General features: G+C 55.5%; 1 protein-coding gene across 1 annotated transcript in view; it reads right to left on the bottom strand.

Annotated features, from left to right (window-relative positions):
- Positions 1–14,625, bottom strand: part of LOC107108761 (probable cation-transporting ATPase 13A5) — a 60,498-nt gene that overhangs the window by 17,205 nt on the left and 28,668 nt on the right. Inside the window, exons 13-21 of the mRNA XM_015409277.1 lie at positions 14,374–14,435; positions 11,481–11,631; positions 8,088–8,174; positions 7,083–7,239; positions 4,612–4,729; positions 3,797–3,921; positions 2,362–2,525; positions 1,656–1,778; positions 1,381–1,460 (exon numbers count right to left, since the gene is read on the bottom strand). Of these exons, the coding sequence (XP_015264763.1) occupies positions 1,381–1,460; positions 1,656–1,778; positions 2,362–2,525; positions 3,797–3,921; positions 4,612–4,729; positions 7,083–7,239; positions 8,088–8,174; positions 11,481–11,631; positions 14,374–14,435 (1,067 nt within the window). The remainder of the gene's footprint in view (positions 1–1,380; positions 1,461–1,655; positions 1,779–2,361; positions 2,526–3,796; positions 3,922–4,611; positions 4,730–7,082; positions 7,240–8,087; positions 8,175–11,480; positions 11,632–14,373; positions 14,436–14,625) is intronic.

The following is a 14,625-nucleotide window of genomic DNA, read 5'->3' as shown; positions in this document are numbered from 1 at the left end:
TAGTGGCGTTGTTGCGGCCGGGGGCTGGGGGGCGGGCTCTGCAACTTACCTGGCTGCTTCTTGCTCTGACTGAGGGCTGCTGGGAGCAGAGGATGAGGCTTGTTGCATGAGCCCGCCCCCTGGGCTCTTTACTGCCGGAGCTCCGCTCCTGTGTGCTCCTGCAGGAAATGACCCCTGGTGGCAGTGCTGGTGACCAGTCCTGAGGAGAGTTGGAGTTTCTCTCCAACAACAAGGAGGGGGGAAAGCAAATCCCATTCTGAGGCCACCACCTCCAGAGGTGTATTGTGGGTGGGGACAGAGGAACTGCTTTTTGATCATGGTTACTTTCTGTGCCCGGTTGTGTTGAAGCGCCTGTGTGATATTTCTGTGCCTAACCATGTATAGAGTTTAAATAAACCTTCTTTTTGACTTATAAGACCTGGTGGTGCCTTGACCACCTAGTCCTCCCTGCTCAGCACGTCACCAGAGGCAAAGGGAGGCCCGGGAACCCAAACGGGCCCAGATTGGAGGGTTTTGCCAACTCTCCAGGGGGCGCCCAAAGATCGAGGTACCCACTTTCCCAGGTTGGGGAATCAGCCAGATTGATTCCCCAATCAATCAGAAACTTTATTGGCATATCCCATAGGGGTCTCACTGTCCCTCTAGAAAGGCGGTGTGAATCCCGTGAGTGGTGGCAGCGAATGTGGAAGGGAAATAGCCCCACCAGGCAGGGTGAGCAGGTGAAAACAGGGGCTTGTGAGCCACAGAACGGTTATTCAGTCTCTCAGGGCAGGGGGGCGGGTCCCCGTTTCGCCACACAAGCTTTCGTGTGCAGGCGCACTTTGAGGAAGTGTGTGTGCAGGCGCACTTTGAGGAAGTGTGCGTGCACACAAAAGCTTATACCTTGAATAAACTTTTGTTGGTCTTGAATAGGCCACCGGACTCAAAATTTGTTCCTCTCTTATAAGTTCCGGTCTCTTCAGGGTATTTTTTTTTTCCTGTTCCACATTGCTTTCCCCCCCTCTAGTGGTTGATCCGATATCAAACCAGTTTATATCCAGCATAAAAACCTGCAGTTTAAATCTGCAAGGAAAAACGCTGGACACAAACCATTGTAATAGAGGGAGCGACACACGTGTGGAACAGGGGTCCCCCCCCCCAAAAAAAAATGCATGCACGTGCAAAGAAACAGGAATGTATCAGAGAGGGAAGTGGGAAAGCCCTCCCTCGTCATCCCTGGGTCAGCCTCCATGGTCAAAGTGGCTCGAGAGACGGGCAGGGGCATGAGCCAGAGAAGCAGGTGGCGCACAGGGGCCCAGGGCTCCATACACACACACACACACCCGTGCGAAAGCCATCTCCCCTTCCCTCGCCTCCACCGCATTACAGCAAGGAACCTACTTCAGCTTCTGAAACTCTTCCACAAGGCTGGACTTCTGGCTTGGAGACATCCTGGCAAACACAGTTCCATTCAGAAGTACCTGTCGAAAGGTAAGCAGGCAGCTCGAAAGCCCAGGTGTGCCTTAAGCGGCAAGAGAGCCCCCCCCCCACATCTATCCTGCAAGAAGAGAGCCCCCGCCTGCTGTCTCTGCAAAGGCTTCGTCCCAAAGGGACTCATTTCCAAGCAAGCCTTGTGAAGAAAGAAAGGGGCCAGGATGTCCCCCCCCCCAACTTACCTTTGGTACCAAACTGCCGAAGTACTTGGTGAGGACCTGATAGGACTTCCCATTCATGGCAAAATGGAACTCGGTGCCCGGCCTGCCAAGCTCCGCCTTGTCCTCGATGGCAATGCAGAGGTCCTGGAAACCGAGTCAGAATTACTCCACGGTGCAGTCCCTGCTGCTAGGGGCAGGAGGGGGCTCTGGGTACAGCTCTTTCTGTTTTGGGACGAGGGCGTGAACGGATAGATGTTGGGCGTCTGAGATGTCAAGAGCCAACGCTCCCGTCATCAGGTACAACTCAGAATCGAGATCTCTCAGTCCTTCCATCCTGGTCAGAAGGTGGGAGGGGGGTTGCTACTTAAATCTCTGTTCTGTTCTCCTGCAAACCAATGTGGCTGCCCTCTGGGACTTGCATCATTTTGACTCTCTCGCTTTGCACAAGAGGCCTTGGTGACCCCCACCCCCCGAACCCCACAGCTGCAGAAGTGGCTCAAGCTCGGACTGAAGGCTGTGAGCCCGGGGTCTGTGGCTAGAATGCCTCCTGGCCGCCTCCCCACGCAAGCCGGGGCCAGGGGGAGTCAGCAGGACAGACCTCCCAGGAAACCCTGCGGGGGGGGAACACGGCCCCGGGGGTCCCCCTTCCACGGTTCTCCTGAGGTCCACGGCATCCCAGGGGGTTGTGCAGGACAGCCAATGACCTCCTGGAATATCTCTGGCTTACTTTCCCTTCCCCAGGGCCTGGATGCTTGTCCTCCATCAGCTGCCAGGTAATGGAGGCTGGGATGGATCCCTCTGGTTCACTTGCTTCCACGAGGATCACTCTGCTGCTGCCGGAAACCATCCCGGAGTTCTTAGCGACAGTGACGGCTGTCTGAAGGTTGTCACCTGGAAAGCAGCAGGGCTGGCTTCAGCTATGTTTGCCCTGCTCCGTTGGTCGGGTCCTCAGAATTTAGAGGTCTTTCCTTCCACCCAGGGTGGCCAAGAGCAGCCGTCTCAGAAAGAGAGCTCTAAACTCTCCAGCAAACCTGAAGGCACGTTTGTCAACTGAAACTGGGCCAGGATGTAGTTGATTCCTAGCAATGAGTACGGGCCAGGAGGATCCAAGGACCTATGCTGGCATTTCTGTACACCTACGCTGGGGGGATGAAGCAACTGTGTCTTGAACTTTAGCCCCCATGACTTCTCACTTAGACTACTGCAATGTAGTCTACATGGGGGTGCCCTTGAAGACTGTTTGGCACCCCACCCAAGAAAAAACTCACCCACCCCAGGCTCCACCTACTCCCCCCCAAATCTCCAGGAATTTCCCAACCTGGAGTGGGCAACCCTATAGCACAAGGATAAGTGTTTCCCCTCCACCACCACCACCCCGTCCAACCCTGTAGCTCAGAAGGAACTTGGGAACTGTGTGCCTATTGCAAACTTTACTCAAGGTCTCAGGTTTTTGCAGAAGAGAGGCTTCCTTGAGGCCTGCAGGCTGCTCATTCTTAATCTTAGGCCTGGGATCATGGCAAGATGTATATAATATAACAAAGTTTGAGTCCGGGGGCACCTTTAAGACAGACAAAGTTTAATTCTGGGTATAATTCTGGGTATGGTCTTAAAGGTGTCCCTGGACTCACACTTTATTTTGTCGCTTCTGAGCCACACGGCTACCCACCTGAATCTGAATACAATATATTTTCAGAATTATGTTTATTGCTTAATTGTGAGTAATTATGGGATCAATTAATATGCTGCAGTGTACCTGATGCTAATAAAGAGTTCAGTGTGTTTTTTTTTAATATGATATCCAGATAGGCTGGTAGTCCCTAACTATCGTTATTATATGAGACTGTTTCTGAGCAAAATTGAAATAATAATTTCAGCTTTTAATCTTTCCTGTCTCTCAGATGGTGAAAATTAAGGCAATCTGCTAAAGTGACACTGAGTGCAGCCATTTGCACTCTCTCTCTCTCAGGTACGAGTTAGATTTGAAGTTTTGCTTATAGAGATCTAGTGCATTTCATGTTGCTGATGTAACACAATTAATTTAGGCTTGATAAGAAAGCAAGCAGTGAATGTATTTCAGATTTTCTCAAATTCTCTGGGGGGTGGGTAGCATCTTTCCTCTCATGGCTTCAGAGTTTCTGACTGTCACACACACTGTGGTATACCTGTGACCATCACGGTCCGGATGCGGGCGGCCGTGAGTTCCTCCAGGACCGGTCCGGTCTCTCTCTTCAGCCGGTTCTCCATGACCAGCAGGCCCAGAAAGGTCAGGCCGAATTCCACCTCCTCCCTAGGGCGGGCCAAAAGGAAAGACATGAGGGGTCACTTCCACAGGGGACAGATACATGCGGCGCTGTGAGCTCGCGGGGCACCGAGGCCAAGATCCCACCGCCCCAGCTCTGGCTTCGCTCCCCTGTGGCTACTCACAGCAGTGCCAAGACGGCTGGCCCCTCAGAAAAAGAAGCAGAGGCTGACAGCAGAACCTCTCCAGTCTGACGGACTGACGGACTGAAAAAGCAGCCATGGGAGCGGCGGTGGAGGCCCGACGGATCAGGGCCGTTGCACGTGAAATCCCTTCCGGTGCCATTTCCCTGACTAAAAAGGCCCCTCCTGGGGCTTAAAGTATTGGGGGAGGGGAGCAGAACCGTGCGGAAGAATGAGCTGCCCCTTGGCCAGCACCAAAGGCCCCCACCCAGACCCTAACCCTCCCCACCCAGCTGGCCCTCCAGTCAGAGCAAGGCACCAAACAGAAGTGCGACTGGACACACGCATCGTGTCCTCCTCAGGGAAAGGACAGAGGACTCCGGTTTGGGCACCCGTTTGTCCACACTCTTAAGTCCGATAAGATGGCCCAAACTACTCAGCTGCATCTAAGTAACTTTCTCTCCATGAGCGAAGCTCTTGCCTGGCGTGGCGTGGCGTGGCGTGCCCCCGACGGGCGACTCGTCCTTGGCCACTGGAGCCTCTCGGCTGGCCTCACCTTTCCAAATCATTCAGATCCCCGTCCTCGCCCACGGCAAGCGCCTTGTGTGCCAGAGCGATGACTCGGAAGCCTTGCGAGGTGTAGCCTTGGAGCTCCTGGAGGAAGTCCCTGGGAACTGTGGAGGGGAGAGGAAGCCATCCCCGTGAGAGAGAGAACCCCCACAACAGTGGGGAGGCTGGACGGAGGACCAGGCTGCTAACCTGTCACAAAAGCACACAGCTTAGAGGGGACACTGCTTACCAGGGATGGCTAAGGAAGCCAGGGAACACCCACTGTCCTGTCAGATGATACCTGAGGACAGCCCCCCACCTCTCTCTCTCTCTCTCTCTCTCTCTCTCTCTCTCTCTCTCTCTCTCTCTCATTCTCTGCACCCCTTTGACAAACCAGGAAAGGGAAGTGGCTGCCTGATCATCATCACAACAGTCGGCTCATCTGGACATCTTGCTAGCAAATGAGTGAATCAGAAGATGTGTCACTTTATGGAACCTGGCCTGGGTAGAAGAAGAAGCAGAAGAAGCAGAGTTGGGTTTTATACCCCCTTTCTGTACCTGAAAGAGTCTCAAAGCAGCTTAAAATCTCCTTCCCTTCCTCTCCCTACAACAGGCACCTTGTGAGGCAGGCGGGGTGGAGAGAGAGCGGAGAGAACTGGGACTGGCCCAAGGTCCCCCAGCAGGCTTCACGTGGATGAGGGGGAGAATCAAACCTCCCAGTTCTCCAGAGCAGAGGCCGCCTCCCTTAACCACGACCCCACTCTGGCGGTGCCGCATTAGACACGAGCTTTCAATGCGCCAAGACGGAGGCCACCCTCATCCACATGACTGGGCCGTGTTTGCGGGGAGGGGGGGGGGTTGCGTGGCCTGGCTTTAGCCAGCGGAGCCCAGCCCTACCGTGATTGAGAGTGTTGTCACTCGGGATGAAACCGGCTTTCAAAATTGTGTCCCTCCCTCAGAGTGGGCAGCAGGTGGGCCTTTGCCAAGCCATTCCGACCAGGGGCTCTGTGCTCTGGCCAAATCCGGATGGATGGGAGTGCTGCCGGGCGCAGAGTGCTGAGCCGTTCCACTCCACTTTCCCAGCGTCCAGGCCACTTTCGGGGCTAGTCCCTGGCACAGTGAGCACCCAGAACATCTATGGGTAGATTCCAATGACGTTGTGATTGGAGGGTACTGTCCTTTCTTGGTAAGCTGCCTTGAGCATGACTCTGGAGAGGCGGTGTTAAAACATCCCCCAGATAAATAAAGAAATAAGTGATCCATCCAGGGGGACAGAGGCAGCTCTGCTGGGACCACTGTTTGCCCAGACGAAACAAGAGACACTCAGCACAGTGGGTGCAGCAACTGGGACGGGCGCCTCGCTGGGCTTGCCGCCAGGTGCCCTTTTGGGGAGCCAACACCAGTGTTCCCTCTAAGCTGAGTTAGGGTGAGCTGGCTCACAGTTTTTCAGCCTCCGGCTCACAGCTTTTTGACTTAGCTCAGGAAGGATGGCTCCAGAGCAAACTAATTTCTGCAGCAGCCAAATCGCCGGCTCACCACTTTAATGCTGGTCGCTCACAAAGTAGGATTTTTGCTCACAGGACTCCGCAGCTTAGAGGGAACCTTGGCTGCTCTCGTGTGACTGGGCAGCTGCCAGCAGGAAGTCCTCCTTGCCCTTCAGTCATCTCACACATCTTACAGCCGTGAGCTCCTGTGACTAATCAACCTGGGATCCGCCCGGGTTTCATAACTGCGGCTCATTCTTTGGCACCCAGCTGGATGCGCCGTTCACCTCTTCCGTGTTTGGCTCCCTCGTTTGACATCCCCGCCTCTCATGGAAAACAAGGCAGAAGATCACGAAACCGCTCCAGATATCCAAAACAAACACGACCGTTGCATCACAGAAAGTTGAAGATTTGGGACGTAAAGGCAGCCAGGGAGCGAAAGGGCAGCTGCACGTGTGCATGGCAGTGACAGCGCAGTCCCCTCCTGTGCCTCGCAGCAAATGTTCACACATCTCTCAGTGCTCTCATGTATACCAGAAATGAGGCTGGGACAGGGCTCCAGATACGTGTACACTAACATGCGCCATCCCCGTATGCGATACCCTCCAGTTTGGTGTAGTGGTTAGGAGCACGGACTCTAATCTGGGAGAACTGGGTTTGATTCCCCACGCCTTCACTTGCAGCTGCTAGTGTGACCTTGGGTCAGTCACAAGTTCTATTGGATCTGTTCTCTCAAAAGCAGTCCTTGAAAGAGCTCTCTCCACCCCACCTACCTCGCAGGGTGTCTGTTGTGGGGAGGGGAAGGGAAAGGAGACTGTAAGCTGCTCTGAGACTCTGAGTGAAGGGCGGGGTATACATCCAATCTCTTCTTCTTCTTCTTCCTCTCCGGTGTTCACCGCAGCACACCTAGTGTGTAAAGCTGCCCTCACCTGCACCAGGCCAGGACCCTCAGAGCCTGCCCCACCTCTGGGTCTCTCCCTCCCTCTGCCCTTACCGGACTCTGCTGTGCAAAAACTGGCCACCATCTCCGGGGCTCCTTTCATGTAGAGGTCGTAAGAGTTCTTCCCCAGCTCCTGCACAATGACTGACATCCTCTGGAGAGAGGAGGAGAAAGGAAACTGGTGCAAGACCACGATCCCTTCCACGGAGGCCTGCGAAGAGGGGGAGGGAGAGGGACAGGGAGATCTACGTCCAGGATCTGCAGGCAAGTGGGACGGAGACATATTGAGTTGGACACACCCGTCTCCTCTGCTAACGGAGGTCTGCCTTCTTCCGTATGTTCGTCCCCCAGAGTTAAGAACAGAAGGACTGACTATCCCACCAATCAAAGAGGCTCGTTTGGTGGGTACACAAGGGATGGCCTTGTCAGTGGTAGCCCCACAATTACAGAACAACCTCCCCAGGGAGGTGCACCTGGCCGCTTTCGATCTTTACAAAGCAGCCAAAGATGGTTTTATTTAGGACTGCATTTGATTGAAGTAGCCCTAAATTGTGACTTTAAATTTTGTTTTTAGTGCATGTTATTCTATGTGTTTTATCTATGTTGGTAAATCCGCCTTGAGCTCCATAAAGGAGAAAGGTGGCTAATAGACATTTTAAATAAATAAATAACAGATTCACAGGCTCCGAGGCAACACCGGCACCTGCTTTACCTCCTAAGAAATCCCACCAAGATGTCCTGGGCAGTCACAGTTCTTCAAGGCACCTGGGCACTCTCAGACAACTACAGTTCCCAGAGTTCCATGGGGACATCTAGAAAGCCAGTTTACATCCAGAGATTCCCCCCCACCCCATCCTGGATAAGATGCACCAATCCGTCTTGCTGCATCCCCCCATCTGCACATCCTCAAAGGTTTCCAGTTGTTGCGTCCTTAACAGTGTTTTGTACTCCCTTAACCCACTCCGGAAAATCATAATCTGCCCTTTCCCGAAGGCTCGCTGAAGTTGCTTGCTTATCAGACCCCAGCAATGGTTTTCCAGAGAAAGATTCAGTGCATACCTGGGAGGCGTCTCGTCCTGGTTTAATTACTGTGTGCTCATCAGCTGTGCTAGTTTTACTGTGCACTGGACTGGCCTCTTCCATTTCCTGAAGCCAAAAAGAAAAAGGCACAGGGATCAGTGAAGGAGTCCTGGATGCTTTTCAGCTTCTAGCCGGACATCTGGTGACACCCTAGCCCGGAACTCTGCACCAGCTGAGCGAGGGGGCCCATAAAGATGTTAAAATAACATTGGGGAGAGGATTGCCCCTTGAGGGAACACCAAATGCCAAAGGGTATCGTGGTGAAACCCTCTCCCCTTGCACCACCCGCTGTCCCCAATCTTGGAGAACTCTATTTTTAATAAATACTTTGTAACTTTTGACGCTGGTGGTGGTTCTCTGTACCACACAGACCTCCACCATCTCAGACACACTATTTTAAAAGGGGTGCCGGGGGAAGGCAGGCAGTTGGCAAGTGGCTATTCCTCCAAGGGCGCAAAAGGCTGTAAACTGCCACCATGGTGACCGGGTGCTGGGGACATCTAAAAAGAAGCAAGGCCTCAGAACTGGGAAGGGAACCAGATGGTGGTGGGCTACTGGAAAGAAAGAAAAGCCTCTCCAAATGCCACAGTGATGGTAGACTTGTCACAATCTTCAGTTTGTGAACCACGAACAGGGCAAAATTTGTGACGAATTTTGCTTCGTGGTTCAAGGAATCATAGAATGTTAGAGTTGGAAGGGATCTTGCAGGTCATCTAGTCCAACCCCCCCTGCACTCTTCCCTACAAAATACCTGGAAGATGGTCAACTCTCACATTCTATGATTCTATGCAGAGAGCAGGCCCTTTGCTTCTCTCTGCTCTTGAGGCCCCACATCTGGGAAGATGGGACACCTCCCTCCCAAAAGAGTCCTCTTCTCCTCTGTCCTCTTTCCCCCACATTTACATATTTAGCTTACAAGTCACTTCTGTTCCAAATTAGCGTAGCTCTGATGGACATTTGGTTGTTGTTGCTATATCATTCGTTTGGATAAGGAGTGTACAGTTGGTCTGTGATTTGATTTAGCGTTGGCTTATGATACTAGCCACACACACACACACACACACACGCTCTTGTACCAAATCCCTCAATAAACTCCATCCTCCTCCTCTTCAGACCTTTAAATCAGGACTCTTCTGTCCTTTCCCCACTGAAACATGCTGCTCACCGTCGCCTCTTTAGCGAAAAGACCACAGTTTCCCACTCCCTGCTAAAAGGCACAAGCTAATTCCCCATGTCAGTTTGAACACATGCTCACGTGTCGGTGGGGGCGTGGCAACATACTCTCTGTATCACCCGCCTGGCCACAGGGGCCCTGGGCAGAGGCTGGGAACAACAGGCTGAAACTCCAGGAGGGACATGGCAGAGTGCAGAAACCAGTTCAACAAACCGGGCAGCGGTGACACCCCCGAGTATTACAGGAGGCCTCCAGTTGGCTTTGGACGGTCCTCAGGAGCCCTTTCAGTCGGCAGTGCTGATGAGTCATTGGAAGGGCAAACAGCAACCTTGGGATTCTGATACCCTGGCACGGCGCCACCCTCTCACCCGACAACTCCGTCCACGTGCTGAAAGAAACTGGGCTTCCTGGGTGCAGCTCAGGCGAGCTGGAAAGCCCAGTGTCTCGAGGGCAGGCCGCTCAGCCCTGACCTGAAGTCAGACTTGTGCCTCCCGATCACCCCGCCCCCCCCCCCCCCCCCCCCCCCGAGCTGTGGCGCCAAGGAGCCCTGTCAGTCTAGGGATGCCAACTTCCAGGTGGGACCTGGGGATCCCCTAGAATTACAACTTATCTCCAGTCCACTGTTCCCTCTAAGCTCACAGTTTTTTACCCTCCGGCTCACTCCTTCTTTTCTTTACTAAGGAAGGATGGCTCCAGAGCAATGCTCTCTCTAAGCTGTGGAGTCTTGTGAGCAAAAATTCTACTTTCTGAGCTACTTGCATTAAAGTTGTGAGCGAGCAATTTGGCTACTGCATCAATAAGTTTGCTCTGGAGCTCTCCCTTTCTGAGCTAAGAGAAAAATGTGTGAGCCAGAAGCTAAAAAACTGTGAGCTAGCTCACACTAACTCAGCTTAGAGGGAACATTGCTCCACGGCAATGCAACTTACCTGGCTGCTTCTTGCTCTGACTGAGGGCTTCTGGGAGCAGGGGGTGGGGCTTGTTGCTTGTACCCGCCCCCTGGGCTCTTTTCTGCCAGAGCTCCGCTCCTGTGCGCTCCTACACGAAATGACCCCTGGGCGTGATAATATACTCTCTGTATCACGCACTTGACCACAGGTGGGTAACAGCAATGGCAACATTACCCCTGAAGAAGGATCATGCATTTTGTAGTGATGCCACCCTCCAGGTGGGGCCTGGGGATCCCCCGGAATTACAGCTCATCTCCAGACTACAGAGATCAGTTACCCTGGAGAAAAGGGAGGCTTTGGAGGGTGGGCTCTCTGTGACGTGGTAGCCCGTCGAGGTCCCTGTCCTCCCCAGGCTCCACCCCCAAATCTCCAGGAGTTTCCCAACCTGGATCTCCCTATCTCCTGACGGTGACCCGAGGGGGGGCTGGCAACCCAATGTGAGTCAGCTGAGCACATATCTGCTGGCACATCACGGGCGCCTCCCTAGAGCATGACGAAGAAGAGGAGATTGAATTCATACCCCATGGCCCTTCGCTCAGAGTCTCAGAGCCGCTTACAATCACCTTCCCTTCCTCTCCCCACAACAGACACCCTGTCAGGTAGGTGGGGCTGAGAGAGCTCTTTCAGGGACTGCCCTTGAGAGAACAGCTCTGAGAGAACTTGTGACTGACCCAAGGTAACCCAGCTGGCTGCATGTGGAGGAGTGGGGATTCAAACCCGGTTCTCCAGATCAGAGCCTGCCGCTCTTAACCCCTACAAGCACATTGGCTCCAAGAGCACTCCAAGAAGGTAACCCCCCCCCCCCGCACACACACACACTCACTGGCTTCCATGGTGGGGAAGATACAGCTGCATCCTCTCCAGGAGACGTCTCTGTCCCAGCGGGCCCTTCCAGCGCCACCCAGTCTCCAGCAGCCCCACACTCTCCAGTCCAGGAGGCAGGAGGTATCACTTGCTGGGGAGCAGGAGGATGCAGCTGGGCGGCTGCTGGGCAAACAGAACGCTGGACTCGATGGGCCTTTGGCCTGATCCAGCAGGGCTCTTCTTCTGCTCTGAGACTTGGCAGTGCCTGTCGCAGCACTGCTGGACGGAGGCATATGCCCCCCCCCAACCCAAACCTTAACCCTCGCTCTCTCACCCTGCCCAAAGGCCTGAGAGAGAGAGAGAGAGAGAGAGCCCCTGCTTGAAGCTCCTTTCCTTCCTCCGCCTGACCGATTTCTCCTTCCCTCGGGGACGACGATGGGGACTCACCCAGCCGGTGCCCTCGAACATCTTCAGGTCCAGTGGGTCTCCCTGGATCTTCCCCTCCAGGACCAGCAGCGAGTGGCAAGTGGCCATGGCACGGCACAGCGGGCCCCAGGGCAAGGGCAGGCCGGAGGAGAAACGGTGGGCCTTCTGGAAGCTGAGAGAAAGTGGGGGGGGCTGCGTTGGGTGGTGCGGCAGAGGGAAGAGTTTCCTCAGCACTCAGGGACTCCGTGCCAATGAGCGGCCTGTCCTGGAGGCGCACAGAGTCTAGGAACTGGTGCCGCCTTGGCCCTGCTCCCAGTCCCACGGAAACACAGGGGCATCTGTGGGGCAGCAAGGCCAGGTGGTTTGCCCCACAGCCTGGCCTGACAGGAAGCCCGTCTGACAGAGAGCTGGGCTGGGCCCCGCTGGCTGGGAGGCTGGGTGGGGCAGCGGGCTAATTAAACTTCTTTGGATTGACATTCCCTGCAGAGCCATTGTCCCCCTGCCCTGTGCCAGGTCAGGAACGTGGTCTTCTTCCTCCGCCTCCTCCTCCTCCTCCTCCTCAAGCCCATTCACCCGATGATGCCAGGAGGGAGAGGGCGCTTGCTGGGACAGTCTTTGCGGTGCCTGGCCAGGCTCCATGCCTCCCTGGGAAACTGGTGCCAGGAGCGTTGGGTGTCTGCGAGAGCCGTTCACACGTGCAGGAGGGACAGAGGCACTTTCTGCTGGCTGCAGCTGACGGACCTCCTGCCTGTGCCCCGGGTCGGGCATCTCCTGCCAGGGCCTGGCAAAAGGGCTCGGAGAGGGGGGCTCCGCCAGGCTGCACAGCTGCTCTCGCCCTCCTTCACCCAACAGACAGGCTCTCGGGCCTCCCCAGGCCAAACGCTCGGGGGAAGCCACCCCCCCCACTGCACCTCCGAGCCAGGAAAAAGGGCCCCACACGGCTCCTGCCTCTCAGGGCCACTGCTGTGTTGCCAGCCTCCAGGTGGGGCCCGGAGATCCCATGCTTTTACCGCTGATCCCCAGAGCACAAGGATCGGTTCCACGGGAGAAAAGAGCTGCCGTGGAGGGTGGGCTCTGTGGCATCATTCCATGCTATGGTCCCTCCTCTCCCCAAACCCCGCCCTTTCCTGGCTTCACCCCCCCCCCCAAATCTCCAGGTATTTCCCAACTCAGGACTGGCAACCCTAGCCATGACTCCGGGGCAAAGCCTCTGCTTGGCACGCAGAAGGGCCCTGGTTCAATCCCTGTGCGCATCTCCAGGTAAAAGGACCAGGCAGGAGGTGATGTGAAAGACCTCTGCCTGAGACCCTGGAGAGGTGTAGGGAGGGGACGTGGCTCAGTGGAAGAGCCTCTGCCTGGCATGCAGGAGGTCCCAGGTTCAGTCCCCAGCATCTCCAGTTAAAAGGACCAGGCAGGAGGTGATGAGAAAGACCTCTGTGCCTGAGACCCTGGAGAGCTGTAGGGAGGGGCCGTGGCTCAGTGGAAGAGCCTCTGCCTGGCATGCAGGAGGTCCCAGGTTCAGTCCCCGGCGTCTCCAGTAAAAAGGACCAGGCAGCAGGTGATGTGAAAGACCTCAGCCTGAGACCCTGGAGAGCTGTAAAGAGGGACTGTGGCTCAGTGGAAGAGCTTCTGCTTGGCATGCAGGAGGTCCCAGGTTCAATCCCCGGCATCTCTAGTTGAAAAGGACCAGGCAGTAGGTGATGGGAAAGACCTTCACCTGAGACCCTGGAGAGCTGTAAAGAGGGGCTGTGGCTCAGTGGAAGAGCCTTTGCTTGGCACGCAGAAGGTCCCAGGTTCAGTCCCCGGCATCTCCAGTTGAAAAGGACCAGGCAGGAGGTGATGGGAAAGACCTCCTCTGCCTCAGACCTTGGAGAGCGGCTGCCAGTCTGAGCAGACAATATTGGTCCTTGATGGACTGATGGTCTGATTGAGTCTAAGGCAGCTTCATGGGTTCATGTGTTCATGGGATGTGGATCGGGACCAGGCTAAGCCATCTGCAGGCCCTGGAGATGGAGCCCCTCCGACTCGTGCCCAGTTGTGATCTCTCCCAAGGCCAGGCATGGCATGAAGCCCACCTCCCAGCTCAGGTGGAAGCTGGGCCTGACCGGAGCTGCAGAGGGGTCTTGGGCCACCCGCCAGATTTCCATGCCCGCTTTGGGCAAAGGCTGAATTCCATCGGGGGGGGGGGGAATCCAGCCTCAAATGAGACAGGCGTGCAGTTCCCTGTGCCCCTCCCCAACAATACTACTTCTGCTCCAGATCCTGCTCCCCTGCGGCTTCCGTTGAAGACCAGACTTGAGCCTCTTTCGCTCCGGAGGGAGCGAGCAAGCGGAGGTGGAGGCCGGCTGCCTTTTGAGCCTCTGCTTGGCATGAGGGAAGGGTTAAGCGAGCACCCCGGCCCCACTCAAAACATTCTCAGTCAGCTGCTTTTGATTTTTTTTTATTAATGGGGGAAAGAGGGTGGGGAGGGGACTGTGTGTCCTGTTATGAATTCGGTCCCACTTTGGGGGGTGAAATGTAGGCCTGCGTTCCAAAGCTTCCTGATCTTGAAAACCAGTGCCTGATAACAGAAGCTGAAGAGTGCAGTTGTGGATTCCCTCCCCGCTTTTGGGTTTCAGTCTAAGACACGCAGGCACAGACAATGAAGCCGCCCGCCCCTGAACCAGACCCCCCTCGGTCCATCAAGGTCAGTCTGGCTCCGCTCTCCGGGGTCTCTGGCAGAGAGAGGTCATTCTCATCCCCCACTGCCTGATCTTTTCAGCTGGAGATGCCTCCGGGGACTGAACCTGGGACCTTCTGCAGGCCAAGCAGGGGCTCTTCCACTGAGCCACGGCCCCTCCCACAAGGGCCAGGGAGCCCCGCCTCCCTTGACAGCCCACTCCGTGGGACCAGGCTTGGGGCGGACGGGTCCTACCTGCCCCCTTGGCAAGGGATGGTGCCCCAGAGGTCCAGGCCGTCTTCCGTCAGGGTGCCAGTCTAGATTGAAGGAAACGGCACAAGAGCTTCAGGGTCAGAGGGCGAGGGTCCCGATCCACCCACCACTCCCCATCAGGGCAACTTAGGACCTGTTCTTCTTCAGCGAATGGACCTGAGGCTGGGATCCATAATGGGGGGGGGGGGGGCAGGCCCCTGGAGGGGGGGGGCTTCCCTCTGCCGGACCTTGCCA

The sequence above is a fragment of the Gekko japonicus genome, unplaced genomic scaffold (genome assembly GCF_001447785.1).
Source record: "Gekko japonicus isolate JY-2015 unplaced genomic scaffold, Gekko_japonicus_V1.1 scaffold398, whole genome shotgun sequence".
In the NCBI taxonomy this organism is placed as follows: domain Eukaryota; kingdom Metazoa; phylum Chordata; class Lepidosauria; order Squamata; family Gekkonidae; genus Gekko; species Gekko japonicus.
The sequence above is the reverse complement of the archived record's forward strand: the minus strand, read 5'-3'. Positions and strand labels throughout refer to the sequence as shown.